This window comes from Cherax quadricarinatus, chromosome 5 (genome assembly GCF_038502225.1).
Source record: "Cherax quadricarinatus isolate ZL_2023a chromosome 5, ASM3850222v1, whole genome shotgun sequence".
Taxonomy (NCBI): Eukaryota; Metazoa; Arthropoda; class Malacostraca; order Decapoda; family Parastacidae; genus Cherax; species Cherax quadricarinatus.
The window spans coordinates 72,494,842-72,519,389 of record NC_091296.1 but is presented as its reverse complement, the minus strand read 5'-3'; the positions used below and the strand labels follow the sequence as shown (position 1 = coordinate 72,519,389).

General features: G+C 44.7%; 1 protein-coding gene across 5 annotated transcripts in view; it reads right to left on the bottom strand.

The window, feature by feature from the left end:
- Positions 1–23,426, bottom strand: part of LOC128685096 (uncharacterized) — a 937,077-nt gene extending 913,651 nt beyond the window's left edge. For 3 of the 5 annotated variants that reach the window (XM_053771602.2, XM_053771604.2, XM_053771601.2), the window contains exon 1: positions 15,628–23,424. In XM_053771602.2, coding sequence (XP_053627577.2) covers positions 15,628–22,834 — 7,207 coding nt within the window. In that variant the 5' untranslated portion in view covers positions 22,835–23,424. Of the gene's footprint in view, positions 1–15,627 lie in introns of all 5 variants that reach the window. The other 2 variants (XM_053771603.2, XM_053771605.2) reach the window with 1 other exon arrangement.
- Between the last annotated feature and the right edge of the window lie 1,122 nt (positions 23,427–24,548).

The window sequence follows — 24,548 nt, the reverse complement described above, 5'->3', positions numbered from 1 at the left end:
TGCTACACCAAGTGTTCTCCACCACCCGCTACACCAACTGTTCTCCACCACCCGCTACACCAAGTGTTCTCCACTACCTGCTACACCATGTGTTCTCCACTACCTGCTACACGAAGTGTTCTCCACCACCCGCTACACCAAGTGTTCTCCACTACCTGCTACACCATGTGTTCTCCACTACCTGCTACACGAAGTGTTCTCCACTACCTGCTACACCAACTGTTCTCCACTACCTGCTACACCAAGTGTTCTCCGCTACCTGCTACACCAAGTGTTCTCCACTACCTGCTACACCAACTGTTCTCCACTACCTGCTACACCAAGTGTTCTCCACTACCTGCTACACCAAGTGTTCTCCACTACCTGCTACACTAAGTGCTCTCCACTACCTGCTACACCAAGTGTTCTCCACTACCTGCTACACTAAGTGTTCTCCACTACCTGCTACACCAAGTGTTCTCCACTACCTGCTACACCAAGTGTTCTCCACTACCTGCTACACCAAGTGTTCTCCACTACCTGCTACACTAAGTGTTCTCCACTACCTGCTACACCAAGTGTTCTCCACTACCTGCTACACCAAGTGTTCTCCGCTACCTGCTACACCAAGTGTTCTCCACTACCTGCTACACCAAGTGTTCTCCACTACCCGCTACACCTAGTGTTCTCCACTACCTGCTACACCAAGTGTTCTCCACTACCTGCTACACCAAGTGTTCTCCACTACCTGCTACACCAAGTGTTCTCCGCTACCTGCTACACCAAGTGTTCTCCACTACCTGCTACACCAAGTGTTCTCCACTACCCGCTACACCAAGTGTTCTCCACTACCTGCTACACCAAGTGTTCTCCACTACCTGCTACACCAAGTGTTCTCCACTACCTGCTACACCAAGTGTTCTCCACTACCTGCTACACCAAGTGTTCTCCACTACCTGCTACACCAAGTGTTCTCCACTACCCGCTACACCAAGTGTTCTCCACAACCTGCTACACCAAGTGTTCTCCACCACCTGCTACACCAAGTGTTCTCCACTACCTGCTACACCAAGTGTTCTCCACTACCTGCTACACCAAGTGTTCTCCACTACCTGCTACCACAAGTGTTCTTCACCACCTGCTATCAAGTGTTCTCCAGTACCTGCTACAGTTACTCAGGTTTCTCCACTGATATTCCGCTAGTATTCTCTAGTAGTATTCTCCAGTACCTGTTATGCCAGTGTTCTTCACTAGTGTTGTCTTAGTTACAGATCACCATGAACATAATACGACTACTAAAATGTTCACAAATATACTATTACTACTAAGATTTCCAGAAATATACTACTAGTAGTAGTAACAACCTGTTTGGTACCCTAGCCAGCTGGTCCTAGCAAATCTCTTAACCTACGTTGATGTGCCTCTTCGATATATCCGAGTATCTTGTATTTTGTCAACAAGTCTCCCTTAAATCTGGTTGCTTTGACGGGGATAGAGAGGATGATGGATCATGTTAAACTGTACCCAAGTAACAGGTTACCTGTTAGACATGTGACCTGGACCACCAATCTAGTCCTGACACCTACAGTATGGGAATCCAACACCTACGACCTGAAAACTATCACCAGGAGCCAGAGATCGAACACCAGCAACGAGCATTGATAACAGCTGGTTTTAACAGCTGGAAGGAGTCCTGGCTGACTCAGCTGGTAAACCTTCACCTCTGAACTTATAAAGCCACATTTGTGTACTAAAAATAAGCCGAGGTTAACACTGACACAGGTGACCTCACTCAGCTTGATCCATAACTGTCTCACTCAGCTTGATCCATAACTCTCTCAGCTTGTTCCACAACTGTCTCACTCAGCTTGATCCATAACTGTCTCACTCAGCTTGATCCATAACTCTCTCAGCTTGTTCCACAACTGTCTCACCCAGCTTGATCCATAACTCTCTCAGCTTGTTCCACAACTGTCTCACTCAGCTTGATCCATAACTCTCTCAGCTTGTTCCACAAGTGTCTCACTCAGCTTGATCCATAACTCTCTCAGCTTGTTCCACAACTGTCTCACTCAGCTTGATCCATAACTCTCTCAGCTTGTTCCACAACTGTCTCACTCAGCTTGATCCATAACTCTCTCAGCTTGTTCCACAAGTGTCTCACTCAGCTTGATCCATAACTCTCTCAGCTTGTTCCACAACTCACTCAGCTTGATCCATAACTCTCTCAGCTTGTTCCACAACTGTCTCACTCAGCTTGATCCATAACTCTCTCAGCTTGTTCCACAACTGTCTCACTCAGCTTGATCCATAACTCTCTCAGCTTGTTCCACAAGTGTCTCACTCAGCTTGATCCATAACTCTCTCAGCTTGTTCCACAACTGTCTCACTCAGCTTGATCCATAACTCTCTCAGCTTGTTCCACAACTGTCTCACTCAGCATGATCCATAACTCTCTCAGCTTGTTCCACAACTGTCTCACTCAGCTTGATCCATAACTCTCTCAGCTTGTTCCACAACTGTCTCACTCAGCTTGATCCATAACTCTCTCAGCTTGTTCCACAAGTGTCTCACTCAGCTTGATCCATAACTCTCTCAGCTTGTTCCACAACTGTCTCACTCAGCTTGATCCATAACTCTCTCAGCTTGTTCCACAACTGTCTCACTCAGCATGATCCATAACTCTCTCAGCTTGTTCCACAACTGTCTCACTCAGCTTGATCCATAACTCTCTCAGCTTGTTCCACAACTGTCTCACTCAGCTTGATCCATAACTCTCTCAGCTTGTTCCACAACTGTCTCACTCAGCTTGATCCATAACTCTCTCAGCTTGTTCCACAAGTGTCTCACTCAGCTTGATCCATAACTCTCTCAGCTTGTTCCACAAGTGTCTCACTCAGCTTGATCCATAACTCTCTCAGCTTGTTCCACAACTGTCTCACTCAGCTTGATCCATAACTGTCTCAGCTTGTTCCACAACTGTCTCACTCAGCTTGATCCATAACTCTCTCAGCTTGTTCCACAACTGTCTCACTCAGCATGATCCATAACTCTCTCAGCTTAATCCACAACTGTCTCACTCAGCTTGATTTATAACTCTCTCAGCTTAATCCACAACTGTCTCACTCAGCTTGATCCATAACTCTCTCAGCTTAATCCACAACTGTCTCACTCAGCTTGATTCATAACTTTCTCACTCAGCTTGATCCATAACTCTCTCAGCTTAATCCACAACTGTCTCACTCAGCTTGATTTATAACTCTCTCAGCTTGATCCACAATTGACTCACACAGCTTGATTCATAACTGTTCTCAGTGATCCATCTGTGTCTGCCTTCCTCTTTGTCAGCCTATCAGCTAACTCCTCTATGTGATGAATGGTTTGAAAAACCGACAAGCTGAAGATTGAGACACTTATGCAGCATATGGGAATCTGAATAAAGATTCCCATATGCTGCATAAGTGTCTCAATCTTTAACTCCTCTATCAGCTTGTGTGACTACCTTGACCTGTACTCCTTGGAATGCAGGAGAAAAACATACATCATAATTTACACCTGGAAAATCCTAGAGGGACTGGTTCCAAAGATTTGGAACGCCAGCAGAGTCAGAGGAGACACAATCACAACATACTTAACTGAGTGGTGACCTGTACTTAACTCTGTGAAGAAGTGTCTTGTTTGCTCCCGTGGACTGAACCAAGATGCCCTCCATCGAGCAACTTTACAAGCAACTTAAGGAAGAATTGAGGGCAGCGAAGATGGAGATACGGCGATTGACCGAGGAAAACAAGAGGATTCGTAGTAGTCCTCCTGTTTCGAGTCCTCAGGTCAAGAAGGGATCGTGGTCAGTGGCTGGACAGCAGGGGACGACGAAGTTGACGATCAAGAAGACGAATGGAAAGCCAGAAACGATGAAGAAGAAAGAGACTGCTCTGGAAACTCCTGTGGAAACCTCCAACGCATTCTCGGTGCTACCCGACGAATGTGAGTCGACTACTGGGATCGTCACGACGAACGACAACAAGGAAGGTAAGAATATTGTTGTTGTTGGGGATAGCCAGGTTAGATACATGGATAGGGCATTCTGCTTGAAGGACAGGAGTAGGAGACAAAGGGTATGCTTTCCTGGGGCTGGGATGGAGGACATTGTTAGCCGGCTTGACAACATCATGAACGGTAATGGGATCAATCCTATTATTTGCCTCAGTGCTGGAGGCAATGATGTAGGCAAGCGTAGAAGTGAGGATTTAGTTAGAAAGTTTAGGACAGCTATAGACATAATTAGGAAGAAGGGGGGGCGCCCTGTTATATGTGGCATTTTGCCAAGAAGAGGTGTTGGTAATGAATGGTTGTCCAGAGCAATTGGTATTAATTGTTGGCTGGATAAACACTGTAAGGATAATGCAGTACCATTCATTGACAACTGGGACAACTTCTATGGCCGAAATGACATGTATGCCAGGGATGGGGTTCACTTATCCAGGGCAGGTGTGGGTTTTCTTGCTAACTCAGTTGAGGGGGTTGTTAGGACTTTAAACTAGGATTAGTTAGAGGTATGGGTTTAGAAATGATTAATAATGAGTATGGATATATTGACTTATGCTCTGATATTAAGAATCTTAACAGTAACTGTCATGGAGTAACTCTGGGTAATGATAATTTCAGAAATTGTGTAAAAACAAAGATGAATAGGAAAAATGTGCAGAAGAAAAAACATATGATGGTATTTTATGCTAACAGTCGAAGTGCAAGAAATAAAATTAATGAACTACGTTTGGTAGCATGTGCTGGGAACTTTGATATCATTGCATTAACTGAAACGTGGTATGATTTAAAGAGTCGGGATATGACTGCTGAGTGTAATATTCAGGGATTTAAGTTGTTCAATGTGGATAGATGTAATGGGAAGGGGGGAGGAGTTTCATTGTATGTTCGAGAAAATATTAATTGTTGCATAAAAACAGGTATAAAAATAGATGGAGCAGTAACAGAGTCTGTTTGGGTAGAGTTCGTGGAGGGTCAAGAAAAACTAATTCTAGGTGTAATATACCGACCTCCAGGCTTGGATCACGATAGAGGGAGACTTCTTTGGGACGAAATTGTTAGGGCTTCTGGACACAGTAACATAGTCATAGTAGGGGACTTTAACTTTAGTCAAATTGACTGGAATTCTTTGACAGGTAATCTAGAGTCCAGTGACTTTATGGAAACAGTTCAGGACTGTTTTCTGAAACAGAGCGTAACTGAGCCTACCATGGGTAATAATTTGCTAGACCTAGTCTTGTCAAATAAGGAAACACTCGTGAATAATCTGGAGATCACTGAAGAGCTTGGCGCAAGTGATCACAAATCCATCACTTTTAGCATTAATTGGGTATGCAAGAATAATGATAATACAGTAAAAATCCCTGATTTTCGTTCTGCCGATTATAATGGACTTAGGGAACATCTGTCTAATCTTGATTGGGGTTATCTAGCTAATGATTTTATTGACGATAATCATACTTATGAATATGAAGGGATCTGCTTTTATGATTGTTTTCTTAATAATGTACACAGTGCCCAGAGTATATACATTCCCCAGAGAGAAATTAGGTCTAATAATAACGATCCCAAATGGGTTAACAGGAGGCTAAAGCATCTATTAGGGGAGAAAAGGGGAATTTATAGGCGCATCAGAAGAGGAGAGGTTAACCTTACTGACCAATATGTTCAGCTTAAAAGAGAAGTAAAAAAGGCGATTAGAAAGGCTAAACGTGACTATGAAATTAGAGTTGCTAATGAATCAAAGACTAATCCAAAGGGGTTCTTTCAAGTGTTTAGGACGAAGGTGAAGGAAAAAGTAGGACCTCTGAAATCTGGGAATGGACAGCTGACGGATAATGAACAGGAAATGTGTTCCTTATTTAATGACTATTTTTTGTCAGTTTTTACACAGGAAGATGTAAATGAGATTCCAGTAATTAACAATTATTTAGTTCCTGATGAATTTAAGTTAACTAATATTACTGTCACGAGGGACATGGTTATTAAACAGATAGACAAACTGAAACAAAATAAGTCCCCGGGACCCGATGAGTTGTTTTCAAGGGTACTTAAGGAATGCAAGATGGAGCTTAGTCAGCCATTAACGAGTGTATTCAATGCGTCCATCCTTACCAGTGTTGTGCCAGAGTTGTGGAAGATGGCTAATGTGGTTCCTATATTCAAATCAGGGGATAAGTCCACTCCTTCAAATTACCGTCCAATAAGCCTGACATCTATAGTGGGCAAGTTATTAGAATCAATTATAGCTGACATTATCAGAAGTCACCTTGAAGAGCATAACTTGATAAATGAATCTCAGCATGGATTCACGAGAGGTCGTTCCTGCCTGACAAACTTACTGACGTTCTTCAATAGAACATTTGAGGCAGTTGACAGTGATAAGGAATATGATATTGTTTATTTGGATTTTAGTAAAGCCTTCGACAGAGTACCTCACAAGAGACTCTTAAGAAAAGTGGCAGCTCATGGTATAGGAGGTAAAGTTCTAGCGTGGATTGAGGCATGGCTTACCAATAGAAAGCAGAGAGTTACCATTAATGGAGTGAAATCTGAATGGGGATTAGTCACTAGTGGCGTTCCACAAGGATCAGTTTTAGGCCCTCTCTTGTTCATAATTTACATTAATGACCTTGATGAAGGGATTACTAGTGACATGAGTAAGTTTGATAAATTAGACACATGTGCAACTCTTGGGTATCTTTATTGAGGAAACGTTTCGCCACACAGTGGCTTCATCAGTCCATACAAAGGAGAATCTTGAAGAACAGGAGGAGAATGAGGTAATCAGTCCCTCAACCTTGAGTCGATGTGGTCAGTCCATCAATCTTGAATAGAATACGGCATACGTGCGGAGAAGGAGCTTGAACAAATGTGACACCACCTATGACTGCTTCACCTCTCCTACCAACGGTTTATAAGCTCCTTCTCCGCACGTATGCCGTATTCTATTCAAGATTGATGGACTGACCACATCGACTCAAGGTTGAGGGACTGATTACCTCATTCTCCTCCTGTTCTTCAAGATTCTCCTTTGTATGGACTGATGAAGCCACTGTGTGGCGAAACGTTTCCTCAATAAAGATACCCAAGAGTTGCACATGTGTCTAATTTATTAACATGTCGGTTCTCTGAACCATTCATCTACATAAGTAAGTTTGCTGATGATACAAAGATAGGCCGTATAATTCACTCTGAGGAGGATATCAATGAACTCCAGGACGATTTGAACAAATTAATGTCTTGGTCTGAAAAATGGCAGATGAAGTTTAATGTGGATAAGTGTAAGGTACTTGCCCTTGGTAATGAAAATAACCCTCGAAGCTATAATCTAGGTGAAGTAGAGCTTGGTCATACAGAATGTGAAAAAGACTTGGGAGTCATGGTAAGCAGAAATCTAAAGCCAAGACAGCAGTGCCTTAGTGTGCGCAACAAGGCCAACAGATTACTTGGATTTATCTCAAGAAGTATAAGTAACAGAAGTCCAAAAGTTATTTTACAGCTCTATACATCACTAGTGAGGCCTCATTTAGATTATGCTGCTCAGTTTTGGTCCCCTTACTACAGGATGGACATAGACTCATTAGAGAACATACAGAGAAGAATGACTAAAATGATTTACTGTGTAAGGAACCTCCCGTATGAAGATAGACTTAAAGCCTTAAATCTCCACTCTCTGGAGAGGCGTAGAATGAGGGGAGATATCATTGAAGTGTATAAGTGGATGACGGGCATAAACAAGGGAGACATTAATAAAGTACTGAGGGTGTCGAACCAGGTAAGAACCAGGAATAATGGATTTAAGTTGGATAAATTTAGATTTAGAAAGGACATAGGTAAGTACTGGTTTTCTAACAGAGTTGTAGATGCGTGGAACAGTCTTCCCAGTGGGATGATAGAGGCTAGGACCTCGGGTAGCTTTAAGAAGAGACTGGACAAATATATGAGTGGGAGGGGCTGGGTTTGATTGGTGTCATGGGGTACGGGAGTTATTTCTTGAGTAGCTTTAGGTAGATGTCGTTTTGATGAGGACCTGCCTCGTATGGGCCAGTAGGCCTTCTGCAGTGTTCCTACATTCTTATGTTCTTAAAATAATTATTTAAAATCGAGCACATTTCATTCTCTTTGTCAGTAAGATGCCCATAGTTATCTTTAAGGGGACCTGTCTTATCTCTGACTTTTGTTCTATATACCTGGAAAAAACTTTTTGGGTTAGTTTTAGAATCCCTAGCAACTTTAATTTCATAGTCCCTTTTAGCTTTTCTTATCCCCTTTTTAATGTCCCTCTTAATGTCAATATACTGATTCATAAGATGACCCTCACCTCTTTTGATACGCCTATAAATTCCTTTCTTATGCCCTAGTAGATATTTCAGCCTATTATTCATCCATTTTGGGTCATTTCTATTTGATCTAATTTCTTTATACGGGATAAACGTTCTTTGAGCAGCATGTATTGTGTTCAGAAAACTGTTATATTGATAGCTCTCTTCGTTACCCCAGTCAACAGATAGAAGGATGGTGAAGAGTGTTAGAAGAATGATGAAGTGTTAGAAGAATGATGAAGAGTGTTAGAAGAATGATGAAGTGTTAGAAGAATGATGAAGTGTTAGAAGAATGATGAAGTGTTAGAAGAATGATGAAGTGTTAGAAGAATGATGAAGAGTGTTAGAAGAATGATGAAGTGTTAGAAGAATGATGAAGAGTGTTAGAAGAATGATGAAGAGTGTTAGAAGAATGATGAAGAGTGTTAGAAGAATGATGAAGAGTGTTAGAAGAATGATGAAGAGTGTTAGAAGAATGATGAAGTGTTAGAAGAATGATGAAGAGTGTTAGAAGAATGATGAAGAGTGTTAGAAGAATGATGAAGTGTTAGAAGAATGATGAAGAGTGTTAGAAGAATGATGAAGTGTTAGAAGAATGATGAAGAGTGTTAGAAGAATGATGAAGAGTGTTAGAAGAATGATGAAGAGTGTTAGAAGAATGATGAAGTGTTAGAAGAATGATGAAGAGTGTTAGAAGAATGATGAAGAGTGAGAGTAAGACACATGTGCAACATCTGGGTATCTTTATTGTAGACGTTTCGCCATCCAGTGGCTTTATCAATACAAATTCCAGGACATAACTTGAAGACAGTAGAACTATGTACAGAAGATGAGGTAATCAGTCCCTCAACCTAGGAGTAGGTGCGAACAGCACCATAGTCGTGGAGACTCTGATTACCTGATTACCTCATCTTCTGTACATAGTTCTACTGTCTTCAAGTTATGTCCTGGAATTTGTATTGATAAAGCCACTGGATGGCGAAACGTCTACAATAAAGATACCCAGATGTTGCACATGTGTCTTACTCTCATCTTGTCGGTATTATATACCATTCGTACACATGATGAAGAGTGTTAGAAGAATGGTGAAGGTTAGAAGGACCAAGTGTTAGAAGTATGGAGAAGTGTTAAAAGAATGATGAAGAGTGTTAGAATGATGGTGAAGTGTTAGAAGAATGGAGAAGTGTTAGAAGGATGGTGAAATATTAGAAATATAGTGAAATGTTGGAAGGATGGTGGAGAGTGTGAGAAGGATCGTGAAGTGTTAGAAGAATGGTGAAGTGTTAGAAAGATGACGAAGTGTTAGAAGGATGGTGAAGAGTCTTAGAAGGATGACTGAAGTGTTAGAAGGATGGTGAAGTGTTAGAAGGATGGTGAAGTGTTAGAAGGATGGTGAAGAGTCTTAGAAGGATGACTGAAGTGTTAGAAGGATGGTGAAGTGTTAGAAGGATGGCTGAAGAGTGTTAGAAGGATGGTGAAGTGTTAGAAGGATGGTGAAGTGTTAGAAGGATGGTGAAGTGTTAGAAGGATGGCTGAAGAGTGTTAGAAGGATGGTGAAGTGTTAGAAAGATAGTGAAGCGTTAGAAGTATAGTGAAAAGTGTTAGAATGATGGTGAAGTGTTAGAAGGACGATGAAGTGTTAGAAGGATGGTGAAGTTCCTGGTGTTACACTCGGTGAAAAGCACCAGTAATGTCCTGTGCTACTACACAGCTGATCTTCGAGTAATCCAGTGACTGGTGTCACATAGAAGAGAGCGTAACCGATCATCAGCAAAGTGACCTTTTCTGGAGCCATGTTGACGGTCACAAAGCAGCGAGTGATGGTCAAAATATGCTGTCATCTGCCCTGAGATTGATAGGAGTGATACTGGTCTGTAGTTGCTATTTTTCCCTCGCTTGTTATTGTGAACAGGGACTACAGTTGCCTCTTACTATAGAGAAGGCCATTTACACTGTGCTAGGCAGCAGTGATGGATGAGAGTTAAGAGGTAACGCTAACTCGTCTGCACATCTACTCAGCAATCATGGGCTCACCTAATCTGGGCCCACAGCCTCATCTTGGTCCAGGGATTTAAGAAGATACACTTCATCCTGCCTTATTGTCTCCCTTGACAACTTTAACACAGTTCTTGCGGCTAGTAAAGGAAGTCCATTTGATGGATCAAGAATTGGCATCTCGGCAGCAAAGTGTTCAGCAAAGAGGTCAGCTTTCTCCTGACTACTAGAAGAGACGGTTCCATCCTGCCGATTTAAAGGTGGAACAATTTCATCAGGTGAATAACCTCGTTGGTCCGTGACCAAGGATCACCAGGTTTGGAAGCCCACTCTACTTGATTCCGGTTTTCATTTTGTGTCAGCCTCCCACCTAGAGTTGGACCATTTTCGGACTTTTTCCATTTGCCGATAGGCTTTCCCTGTGAAGGTTGGGATGTCTCTTATACCTTCTCCAAGCTTGTACTTTGCAGAAGCAGCCTCTCGACAACGAAAGCAGAACCAAGGCTGATATAAAGGCTTCGTTCCATACTGTCAATGAGAGAGATATTTGCTTGGAGATAAAGTGAAGGCATTCACTTAGTTATCATCGTCACCCTGGAGACGAGCATTTCAATCGGAGGCAGCAAGCTCCGAGCAAAGGGCTGACTAGTTTCCTCTTTCTCACAGCCAGGTTGTGTGTGTGTGTTGATTCTTCCCTTTGTTCTGTTGGAATCTTCAGTGTCGTAAAGGCAGCCTTGTGGTCAGATGGTCCAACATAGCCAAGGGTTTGGTAAGTGACTATGCCTTTAGACAGATCACTCACTACTGGGTCAAGGATAGAGTCAGAGATATGAATAGGGAAGTCAACAAGCTTTTTCATGTTAAACACTTCAATGAGCTCATTAAAATCCCTCTGTATAAGATGTTTGTTGAGGTCACCAAAAATTATATGTAGACATTTGTGCTGAAGCAGAAGAGAATCTAAATTTTCCATCAGAAAGTTGATGGGGGTTGCTTGCTGTCACTGAGGTCTGTACATCACACATGCTAGTACAGAAGTACCAGAGTTTATGCATAGCTGAAGAACATCATTTCCAAGTGACTAGGAATAGCAACATCAATGAGCTGGGCATATACACTTTTAGAAAAGCATACAGCAACGCCTCCTCCTTGACCTTGCCTGTCTCGTCTCATCCACGAGGTGTAGCCAGCAATTCTAGCAAAATTTCCCGTTGTCCTGTCGTCCATGTGATTATGTCAGGACATTGAATGTTCATGAAACTGTGTGTCAGCTCCCCAACACTGGTAATGAAATCTCTAATGTTGGCAGAAAGGATGCTGGTTCCTCATTTTTGTGTTCAGCTTGAGCTGATGGGTAAGGAACCTTGGTTGCCCTTGAGACAGGTAGGATACCCGGGCAGACGCTGGGATGTAGCTCTGTAATCTAGTATAAGACACAAAACTACCAGTTCTGAAATCCTACTGGTTTGTTCCCAGAATAAATCTCTAAAAAACTGGTGATCCTGTCTGTCAAATTCCCATTTGTTTCGACAGTTCTTGATGTCCCCTCTTGTGACAGTAATTGCACCTGATATCTTACGGGCAGTTATCAGCAGCGTGATCCCTTAGATGACAGCGGGAGTAACTTTTAGGTGCCTGGGAGGCTGGTCTCCCATTTCCTGCAGTTCTTGTATTTCACTGCTGATTTAGCAGCTGATTCCTCTATGTTCTGCTGCTGGTGAGCCTGATGATTATGTACTTGGTGGGCGTTTTCCTGGGGCTGTGTTGGCGGGAAGTGAGATGGCTGTGGGTGGCTGCTTCTTTCTCTTCACGTCCTCTTCCACGACCTCTTCCACGTCCTCTTCCATGTCCTCTCCCACGTCTAGCTCTACCTGACTTATCACTGCTGCTCGTGCTTTGGCCTGACATTTGTTCAGGAACAGTGTCGGTCAGCAATCTCTGGCGGAGAAAAACCTGACTCGGGGTCGGCAGACGGATCACTGCTGCCAGATATACCGGCAGGTGTTGGAATAGTGATGTCAAGTGTACTGTTAGGTGTAGGAGTGAAGCTGACAGGTATAAGGCTTGCTTCGTTGTTGGGTAATAACCTGTTCCTTCTGCAGTGGCCAAAAAGGGTGGATTAGAATTTTCAGATGTAGTATTTTGAGCTCTACCTGTGGAGCCCTAGTGCTGACACATTACCACCAGTTTTTATGCTGTTGAGTTAATATCTCTCACTTTTTTTTCTTTTATTTCTCTCTCTCTCTCTCTCTCTCTCTTCATTTTCTCTTTCCCTCCATCTCTCACTCTCTCTCTCTCTCTCTCTCTCTCTCTGTCTCTGTCTCTCTCTCTCTCTCTCTCTCTCTTCATTTTCTCTTTCCCTCCATCTCTCACTCTCCCTCGCTCCCTCACTCTCCCTCCCAGTCTTCCTGTCCTTCCACTACCTGGTTCTCGCTTGGTTACCTAGCTGCAATTCCGTATCCGCCGAGGGTTTCCAGCAGAACTTTTTCCAGTGCCGGAGGGAAACTTGGATAAACGTCAGTGTGTGTGTGTGTGTGTGTGTGTGTGTGTGTGTGTGTGTGTGTGTGTGTGTGTGTGTGTGTGTGTGTGTGTGTGTGTGTGTGTGTGTGTGTGTGTGTGGCCTAAAACCCACAGGTCAGTGGAACCAACACTAACATGATGAATAAAAAACAAACCTAGAGCTCTAAGATGTACAACGTTGATTCTCAATGACCACAACTGTGGTTATGTGACCACACTTGTCTTGGTGACAACACTTGTGGTTATGGTGACCACACTTGTGGTTGTCTTGGTGACCACACTTGTGGTTATGGTGACCACACTTGCGGTTGTCTTGGTGACCACAACTGTGGTTATGGTGACCACAACTGTGGTTATGGTGACCACACTTGTGGTTATGGTGACCACAACTCTGGTTATGGTGACCACAACTCTGGTTATGGTGACCACAACTCTGGTTATGGTGACCACAACTCTGGGGATGGTGACCACACTTGTGGTTGTCTTGGTGACCACACTTGTGGTTATGGTTTTTCAGAAGATAAATATACAGACGGATAAAAGCGAAAGAGGGGGAGAGAGAGAGAGAGAGAGAGAGAGAGACTTACACAAGTTGCATCATACCTAAATTTATAAATGATTCTTTGTATCATGTGTAACAAAGGTCATGTTACCTACCTTTAGTGTTTGTATCATGTGTAACAAAGGTCATGTCACCTACCTTTAGTGTTTGTATCATGTGTAACAAAGGTCATGTTACCTACCTTTAGTGTTTGTATCATGTGTAACAAAGGTCATGTCACCTACCTTTAGTGTTTGTATCATGTGTAACAAAGGTCATGTCACCTACCTTTAGTGTTTGTATCATGTGTAACAAAGGTCATGTCACCTACCTTTAGTGTTTGTATCATGTGTAACAAAGGTCATGTCACCTACCTTTAGTGTTTGTATCATGTGTAACAAAGGTCATGTCACCTACCTTTAGTGTTTGTATCATGTGTAACAAAGGTCATGTCACCTACCTTTAGTGTCTGAATCATGTGTAACAAAGGTCATGTCACCTACCTTTAGTGTTTGTATCATGTGTAACAAAGATCATGTCACTTACCTTTAGTGTTTGTATCATGTGTAACAAAGGTCATGTCACCTACCTTTAGTGTTTGTATCATGTGTAACAAAGGTCATGTCACCTACCTTTAGTGTTTGTATCATGTGTAACAAAGGTCATGTCACCTACCTTTAGTGTTTGTATCATGTGTAACAAAGGTCATGTCACCTACCTTTAGTGTCTGTATCATGTGTAACAAAGGTCATGTCACCTACCTTTAGTGTCTGTATCATGTGTAACAAAGGTCATGTCACCTACCTTTAGTGTTTGTATCATGTGTAACAAAGGTCATGTCACCTACCTTTAGTGTCTGTATCATGTGTAACAAAGGTCATGTCACCTACCTTTAGTGTTTGTATCATGTGTAACAAAGGTCATGTCACCTACCTTTAGTGTTTGTATCATGTGTAACAAAGGTCATGTCACCTACCTTTAGTGTTTGTATCATGTGTAACAAAGGTCATGTCACCTACCTTTAGTGTCTGTATCATGTGTAACAAAGGTCATGTCACCTACCTTTAGTGTTTGTATCATGTGTAACAAAGGTCATGTCACCTACCTTTAGTGTTTGTATCATGTGTAACAAAGGTCATGTCACCTACCTTTAGTGTTTGTATCATGTGTAACAAAGGTCATGTCACCTACCTTTAGTGTTTGTATCATGTGTAACAAAGGTCATGTCACCTACCTTTAGTGTTTGTATCATGTGTAACAAAGGTCATGTCACCTACCTTTAGTGTTTGTATCATGTGTAACAAAGGTCATGTCACTTACCTTTAGTGTCTGTATCATGTGTAACAAATGTCATGTCACCTACCTTTAGTGTTTGTATCATGTGTAACAAAGATCATGTCACTTACCTTTAGTGTCTGTATCATGTGTAACAAAGGTCATGTCACCTACCTTTAGTGTTTGTATCATGTGTAACAAAGGTCATGTCACTTACCTTTAGTGTCTGTATCATGTGTAACAAAGGTCATGTCACCTACCTTTAGTGTTTGTATCATGTGTAACAAAGGTCATGTCACCTACCTTTAGTGTTTGTATCATGCGTAACAAAAGTCATGTCACCTACCTTTAGTGTTTGTATCATGTGTAACAAAGGTCATGTCACCTACCTTTAGTGTCTGTATCATGTGTAACAAAGGTCATGTCACCTACCTTTAGTGTTTGTATCATGTGTAACAAAGGTCATGTCACCTACCTTTAGTGTTTGTATCATGCGTAACAAAGGTCATGTCACCTACCTTTAGTGTTTGTATCATTTGTAACAAAGGTCATGTCACTTACCTTTAGTGTCTGTATCATGTGTAACAAAGGTCATGTCACCTACCTTTAGTGTTTGTATCATGTGTAACAAAGGTCATGTCACTTACCTTTAGTGTCTGTATCATGTGTAACAAAGGTCATGTCACCTACCTTTAGTGTTTGTATCATGTGTAACAAAGGTCATGTCACTTACCTTTAGTGTCTGTATCATGTGTAACAAAGGTCATGTCACCTACCTTTAGTGTTTGTATCATGTGTAACAAAGGTCATGTCACCTACCTTTAGTGTTTGTATCATGTGTAACAAAGGTCATGTCACCTACCTTTAGTGTTTGTATCATGTGTAACAAAGATCATGTCACCTACCTCTAGTGTCCGTATCATGTGCAACAAAGATCATGTCACTTACCTTTAGTGTGGATCAGGAGATGCTGGCCGTAGGGAGTGGGCAGTGGCGTGAGTGGACAAACTTTCTCACTGGTGTTCACTCCGCACACTTCCTTGTACATGGCCGCCGCGTTGGGAGGCTCCCCGGCCACGTACTCGAAGTCACTATCAGCATCTGACCAGGAGTAAATGGACTCATGACCGTCCTGGTGGCCAGAGTCCCCCTTGTCCCAAGGACTGTCCGAGGACTGAGAGGTGTTGCGAGAAACGCCCCCTACAGACCCACAACGATCTGAACTCTTGGAGTCCGTGCACTCCAGAGTCCCAGAGTTCCGACTCATCGAAGTTTTGGAGGAATACGAATCGCTGCGTTCCAGGGAGTTTTTCTTATGGCTGGTGACGGAGGAGTGGCCCCCTGGCAGGATGGACTCCACTGGGATGGACGGGGATCCATGAAGGGACTCCACCGAGGACTGGGATATTAGCGAGTCACTTCTTAACGTCTTGTTGACCAGCTTCTCTATCTTGTGTTTTGCGTTCTTGAAGCGCTTGAGAGACGTGGTTATTGTATCCTTGATGTCTTTAGATTGTTTTTCAGTCGCACTGAAGCTGAATTTCCTTCTCAGCTTCCTTAATTTTCTCTGTCTTTTTGACAACATCTTCCCGTCGACTTTGTCATCTGTAACACTTGGTTCAAATAACTCTAGGTTGAGGTTGTCCATGTCTGTGTCGTGCTCAGTCTCTGAGAAGGCTTCGAAGTCGGCATCTGAGACGAGGTCTTCGTCCGAGAAGTTTTCAATAACCTCCTGTTCCTCCAGCTCATCGAAGCCCACCATGGCTGGGAAAGTCACTTCACTAAACTCGTAGTTGCTGCAAGGAACAATCTCCTCCACGCTGACTATGGTTTCTGTACTCTTGACTGACTTGAAGCTTCCTCGTCTCTTGACAGAGGCGTCACTGGGGGTAGCAGCTTCCAGAACCTTGAACTTGTTTGTCTCCAGCAAATCTGGAAGAGACTTTGAATCCGACAGCAGAGTGAATACATCAGTCTCACATACGATTTCCCGCTTACTCTTATTTGGACTTTCTTCAGTGTCTTGCTTGGGATACTCATATCTATCTGCTCGCTCGTCGTCAGCACTGGAACAGAGTCTATCACAATGAAGTAAGTTTGATGGCAGGGTCTCCTTGGGAGCGTGTATAACCTCGGTGTCTGAATCAATAGAGACGTCGTCGTCTTTACCAGAGTTGCCAGAGCCGCTGCGAGGCATGCTACCTGCCGATGCTACTGTCTCATTACTATCAAACACCACTATTATGGAGACGGAGTCCTCATCATCTTTAGTCTGTGTACACTCTGACCCCAAAGCTTGCACTTCGGCCTCTATTTCTGCTTCTAGCTTTTCAAGGTCGCGTACTAGGTTGCGTCTGAATTCTATTTCACAGCTCAGGTCCTGTGAAGGAGACTCTGTTCTGACTAAGTTAGAAAAAGATTCAGTTTTGCTACACAACTCATCAACTGTGTTAGGTCCAGCCTGCTGCCTCCACTGCTCGGCAATGTTTTCAAACGTGTGTAGAGTTAATCTTCTCAGGCGAGATGCTTTGGGTTTTGGTTTCAGGAGTCTGGGCACAAAGTTTAAAGATTTCCTTCTTTCCTTAGCGTCGACGTTGCTGGAAATGTTACTGACTTGAGCGTTGCGGGAACAATCGTCGTGGATTAGATCGTCGCTGGCGATAATGTCGTGGCTCAGATCGTCGTGAGCGTGATCTTCATGGGCGCTGTCGTCGCCTGCGTTAGCGTGGTAATAGCCATGTTTGCCCTGGTAATCCTTTCTCCTGAGAGGACAAGTGGAGGGACAGATCAAAGGTAAGTCAAGCATCAAATCCGTCCGCGACACCGTGGTCTTCAGTATTTCTGCTCTCTTCACAAGAAATTCTGGGGTTTCGTTTGCAAGGTGTGGCTCAAAGCTGGGTGTTGAAAGGAAGGAAGCATTCTGGCAAGTGGTGCTGGCCACCTCATGAATAGTCCCCCGGGGCCACACCGGAGGGGGAAGACTAAGGCGCTTTCCGTCAAGCGTGATACTATGACAAATTTCCTTAGCTGAAGGCTCAAACTCGCTCGAGGGACGCTTTTCCTCGAAGGATTCGAATATGCTCAAGCCCACGTCGGTGACGGATTTAGTTTCCTCCTTAATTTTGGAAAGACAGGAAACCCCTGAATTAACTGAAAACTTTCGTCCATCACTCGCATTTGACTCGGACGAGGTGCCAGACATGGAACCTATGCCCGAACTCTGCATGGAGGCAGCGCTAGAGCTGGACAGTCTGCGCAGTTCGCACCCTTCCCCAAAGTCCGTGGAGGAGGAAATGACAGTCTTGTGCTCTGGAAGACCTGACTGAACCTTAAGACTTTTCCTTCGACCGGGGAACCACTCCCAGTCATCTGACACACACGAAGACGCTGAGGAAGAGGAAAACTTCCTTGCACTGTTTTCTGACAGAGACGATATACCTGAGGACGTCGAAAGCCTCCTGTCGTAAACCTCACCTGGGGATACATCGGTATTATCAGGAGTTGTAACTGTCGAACAGCAGGAGGTTTTGCGACCCCTGAAGTGTTCGCAGGCGGAGCTTTTTCTGGGGAACACGGGTCTGGGAGCCTCGCGCTGGCCAGATCGCAAAAAATCTTCTTTCTCGGTGCTATAGACAGATCTGGTCTTATCTCCCAAGTCATAACCGATACCGGAGGACTGATGTGATATATCAGACGGATGTTCAGATGTAGTGGAGGACTGGCGTGAAATATCAGACATGTTTTCAGTAATGGAGGACTGACGTGAAACATCAGAGTGGTGTTCAGAAGTAGTCGACGACTGACGTGACAAACCAGACGAATGTTCAGATGCGCTGGAGGTCTGACGTGATACATCAGACGTAGTGGAGGTCTGACGTGATACATCAGACGAATGTTCAGACATGTTGGAGGTCTGACGTGACACATCAGACGTAATGGAGGTCTGACGTGATACATCAGACGAATGTTCAGACGTGGTGGACGTCTGACGTGATATATCAGACGTAGTGGAGGTCTGACATGATACATCAGACGAATGTTCAGACGTGCTTGAGGTCTGACGTGATACGTCAGACGTGGTGGAGGTCTGACGTGATACATCAGACGAATGTTCAGACGTGGTTGAGGTCTGACGTGATACATCAGACGAATGTTCAGACGTGGTTGAGGTCTGACGTGATACATCAGACGTAGTGGAGGTCTGAGGTGATACATCAGACGCATGTTCAGTCATAGTGGTGTGACCTGATGCATCAGTCATGTGTTCAGACGTAGTGGAAGATTGATGTGACACATCAGACGTGTGTTCAGACGTAGTTGAGGATTGACGTGACACATCAGACGTGTGTTCAGATGTAGTCGAGGACTGACGTGATAAATCATACGGTTGTTCAGTAGTGGAGAGCTGACGTGACACATCAGACAGGTGTTCAGTAGTGGAGGACTGACGTGATACATCAGACAGGTGTTCAGTAGTGGAGGGATGACGTGATACATCAGACAGGTGTTCAGTAGTGGAGGGATGACGTGATACATCAGACAGGTGTTCACTAACAATTACAAGTGTTTCCTGAGCGTTGGTAGGGTGCTTGGATGTTTCAGAGAAGACACGTTGTTTTTGCTCACAGTTATCAGACTGGTTCAGCCTGTCATTGCTCAATACATCACTCGTTTGATCATGCGTGTTGTATTCATGGTTCGTGTTCGCATCCCTCGTATTAACATACGTAGTGTCGTACTCACGTTGCGTACTCATTCTTGTGGCGTCATTTTCCATGTACGTATTCACATTCATAAGACTACACGGATTCACATTACTAGCAAGATTTCTTATATCGTTTTCAAGATACGTGTGTGCATAACTGGAACTATCAGACGTGTTTACATCACTCGTAAGATTATTCATGTTATCGTTTTCCTGGCACGTGTTAAGGGCACTCTTACCTACAGCGGTGCGACACACTGCCTCTCCTCGCCTGTTCCTACTGCTCTCGGACACTTCACTGCTCATACTGGTGGTGGAAGCGGCGGTGGATTCACTTTCACTAGTACTTGCAGCAGCAGCACAAGTGTAAGCGGTGGTTGTACAAGGGTGAGTCTGTAAGTGACGGGGCGGCTGGTCAGAGCTGTGGCTGCCACTGATACCAACTGACCTAGTCATGCCACGGTTGCTAACAACAGTGTGGGCACCACCAAAGCCGCTCTCACTGCTCTTGGGAATGATGCCATGTCCTTCGAAGACACTCTGGCTGGCACTGCTTATCTGCAAAGTTCCGTGTCCTCCTGAGTCACTCTCACCGACAGTGGTCACTGGCAAGGTGCCATTCATAATGCGCTCAGCTATCAGAGTGGCCAGTGCTTCAAGGTCAGGGCTAAGTTGGGCCTCGGAAGTGAAATCGAAAGTGGAGAGAGCTGGGGTGAGGGCAGCCAAACTTGGGTCAGCAGCAGAGGTTGTGGCTCCACCGACACTACTCCACCGACTGACACCTGCGACCTCATTTTCACATTTATACTGTGGATTTGCGTAATTGCCCAACGGGTGTGAACTGCCTCGCTGAATACACTCAGCCGCACTCACGCCCGATATCTGCCCCACATCATCATTTTGCTTGATGACTACCCCTGACACACTCATATCGGAAGCTACGCTGACACTCATGTCATGGGAGCACAAAGTGTCCCTGGAGCTTACTGATGTGACATCATCTGGACAGTGGAGGGTCTCACTGGACGCCTCATTCTCACTGGACGGAGAGGACACCCACACTAAGTTACAAGCAGCTGCTGCAGGCAGGTTAGTAACTTCTGGGGTGAGTAATGAGTTAATATTGTTGATGCCGTGACTAAGACGACAGCGGTGGTCATCACTGCCACAGATGATGGTGGAAGTGATGGTCTCAGGTGTGTACCTGGCGCGAGGCTCCTCCTTAGTGGACAAGAGTCGCGTCTGGGAACGCAGATGTGAGTACTGATTACTCAGGACAGCACTCGCGTGAGACTCGCGAGCACTGCCCTTACCTAATCCTAAAAAAGGCTTCACAATAACTTTGTGGGGAGGAGTGTCCAAGAAGCTATCCTTCTCCTCAGGTGGGTCTAACACGTCTGGCGTCTGCGGCGAACTCTCGTCAGTAGTAGATTCCAGAACCGGACTCAGTCCTGAGCTAGACGTAGTATCTGGCTCGCCAATGTCGGCCAAGTTCCCATCGTCGTAAGAGTCTTGGTCGTTGGAATGGTTAGTATCAGACTTTTGGTCGGACAAAGAACTGCCCAGTGAAGATATCATTGAAGAACTTCCCGATGGGAAGGAAAAGTTACCCCTTCCGCCTGTGGAATCGAGCACCAAGAAGAATTCGTCAATGTCAGAATCGTTGTCGGGAGGAGGTGATTCGCTCTCCCAATTGGAGACGAAGTGACGAAGAATTAACCGTGACTCCTGGTAGTCTGCCGGGTCACTGGAGTCTGTGTAATATAATATTTCTTCTTCTGTGGTCTCGTTTGAATCTTTATCACTCGAAGAACATGGCGAGGTTTCTTTGATCTCGGTTTTTACTACCATTTTGTTTTCTTTTGACTCTAACTTTGAAGTTTCGAAGTCTGGAACTTTGAACTTGCTCCCTAAACTAATAAAGAAAGTGGTTGCCTTGGCGGCAGGTTTAAGAGTAGCCTGCACAAGTCTGGTTGAAGTCAGAAGCGCCTGGGGAGTGTCTATAGTGGCCCTCAGGAAGGCCACGTCTCCCACACCAGGTTTGACCACAGGTGACGTAGCATCACTCTCTTCCTCATATAAACCTTTCGTTGGGTCTTCCGAAGAGGATTCCTGTGCTGATGCAACCTCGTCTTCCTCAGCAGAACTTGGTTCATCTGTTGTACCGCTACTTTCAGAAGTGTTCTTGTCGGTGTTGACAGAGCTACCGAGGTCCACTTGAACTTCCTTACAATCTTTCTTCTGCTGATCATCTGAGTCTTTAGTTTCCTCCTCCTCCTCTTCTGCTCTACTTTCCTGGAGGCTCTCAGATTCTGGGCTGCTGTTGCTTGTAGTGGACTTCCGGCGCTCGAAGAATTGCCTGAGTTCACTCACAAGGCGCGGCCGCACGTCCTCCAAAGAGTCTTTGTAACAACAGATCCTGCGGCCTTCGACCGGCGGCGGAGGGGAGACCGGAGAGATCGGACTCAGAGGAAGATCCTCCAAGGAATCAGCACTGAGGACACTTGCTTTTCGTGCGGCTTCTTCCTCTTTCTCTGCGGTCTCTTGAGCTATGCATGACGGGTGGCCCCTGTGTGGGTACTCGGGGTACAAATACCCTGTTTTCTGAGGGTAAGTTTCCCTAGGTGGGTAGGATGCATGTGCAGGATAAACGTCTCTTACCTGACGATCGTAGACAATCCTACACATTGTATCCTCCACTGCATGATAATTATCTCTTTGTGGATATACAACGCTATGCGAATAGTCTTCTTTGGATGGATACTGACTACAGCTGGTTGGATAGTTCCTGCCCACGGCGAGATAGTCCTGGTCTCCTGCTGGGTACTCACAACACTGATGAGGGGCCACGTAGGTATGTTGCTGCTGGAAGCCTGGGTTAACATAGGTGGCCATGGGTCTATAGCCTTGGTCTGGCACCTTATGGTGTTGATAGGAAGTATATGGGTGTGAGTAGTTGGGCGGCAGTGGGTGGTGGTGTTGTACTGTGGGCGGGTGTGGGTGGTGGTGCGGTACTACGGGCGGGGGTGGGGGTCGATGTCTTAAATTTTCCAGCGAGTCTTGTAAGTGAGCTGCGTCTTCATCACTCAGGCATCTTTCCAGGCTGAAGTACCCGCCCTCTGCATGACCAGCCTGGTCGCCGACGCCCATCCCACGCTGGGCGGGGTCAGGCGAGGGCGTGAGGGTATGAGCGTGGCTCTCCAGAGAGTCCAGTCCCTCGTCCTCCTCCGTCACCAGCAGCGTCTCGTTACACGACGACTCCTGACGCAGGTAGATATCCAAGTCCTGGAAGGTGACGCCAGAGAGAGCCCTGTACACACCCCGCTGTGGGTGGCGACCACGAACACCCGCCCCCCCACCCACCACCAGCACCGCCCGCGTAGGGTATGGGGTACCCTGCAGGTTAGCAGCACCACCTCCTCCCCAGGTAAACTCCCGTGGGGCGTCCATAGCTACACGGGCATGACTCGGTCACCTGCTCCCAGGCACCTGAATGTGAGTGTTTTGTCTGGCCTAAGTGATGCCACCTGTGTCAAGGGCTCGTAACCTACGCACCTGCAGGTGTTGTTAGGATACTGTTAGGTCCTTTACTACAGGTGATGTCAGGTCCCTTCTTGAAGGTGGAACAGGCGAGCCAGCAGTAGTGAAAAGCAGGTAGAGTCAGGTCTCTCCCTACAAATGCTGTTAGATAAGCGATGTTTTAACTGGACGGAGTGACGACTACCACCACTACCATTGACAACACTCCACCACTACCACACTCAGAAGTACATGGGGCAGCTTCTACCAACAATGTCTGCGGCCCACAACACACTTTCCGCTCTTACAATTCTTGTCACTGTCCACACGACCTGAAGTAACGACAACCACCAGTCTTTCTGTTTTTTCCATACAATTTCAATCACTTTTTTACCAGTGGCGTTGCACCAGTGGCATTCAAACAAGAGTCAATAAAAAAAACCCACTGAACACGCGAATCACGGCCCAACCAGAATAACTTTCACTTTCATGGGTTCAGAGTCAGTGTGTTAAACCTGTAACAGGAAACCAATTTATAAATCACGGGTCGTTATAAAATTAGGTCATGAGTGGGAGTGCCCGCCCAGATACAAATGCTGTAACTCCCTCCCTATTGGTTAACTGATAGGCGTTCGTAAAGTATTTTTTTTTATAATATACACATTTTTGGTGGACCTAGGGCTTAAGTATCGTCGTTCGTAACTCAGGAAGAATATTTTATGGACCTCGTTCATATACCCTCTTGTTCGAAACTAAAGGAGTGTTACTATATGGACCTTGGCCGTAAGTACAATTTATCACAAATCAGACGTTCGTAACTCGGGAACTGTGTGTTTTAGCTTAGCATCACGTGATGTTACCTCCATGTATGAGTTAATATAGAGGGACTCGGGCAATGAACAAAACTTTAAAAGTATATGAATAATGCAAGGTGCAGGCCTACTGGCCTATGTAAGACATGCTTACATACGCCAATACACGAAGCAGTTCCTACTGGACATATGAAACACTTCCTACTGGACATATGACACAGCTTCTACTGTGGAGAAGGAGCATAGACACAGGTGAGATTCCACAGTCACTAAAAACAACGGATATAGCCCCACTCCATAATGGTAGCAGCAAAGCAATAGCTAAGAACTATAGACCAATAGTTTTAGCATCCCACATCATAAAAATCTTTCAAAGAGTTCTAAGAAGCAGGATTGCAAACCACTTGGGCTCCAACAATTGCACAATCCAGGGCAACATGGGTTTGGAACAGGTCGCTCCTGCCTCTCTCAACTACTGGACCACTACGATATGGTCTTGGATGCACTGGAAAACAAATAGAATGCAGATGTAGTTTACACAGATTCTGCAAAAACCTTTGACGAGAGCGATCATGGTGTAATAGAACACAAAATGCGTGCTAAAGGGATAACCGGAAAAGTAGGCAGATGGATCTTCAACTTTCTAACAAATCGAACACAAAGAGTAGTGGTAAACAGTTAAATCGGAAGCTACCATAGTGAAGAGCTCTGGTCCACAAGGCACAGTACTCGCCCCTATCCTGCTCCTCATCCTCATATTAGACATAGACAGAGATGTAAACCATAGCACCGAATCATCCTTTGCAGACGATACTAGGATCTGCATGAGAGTG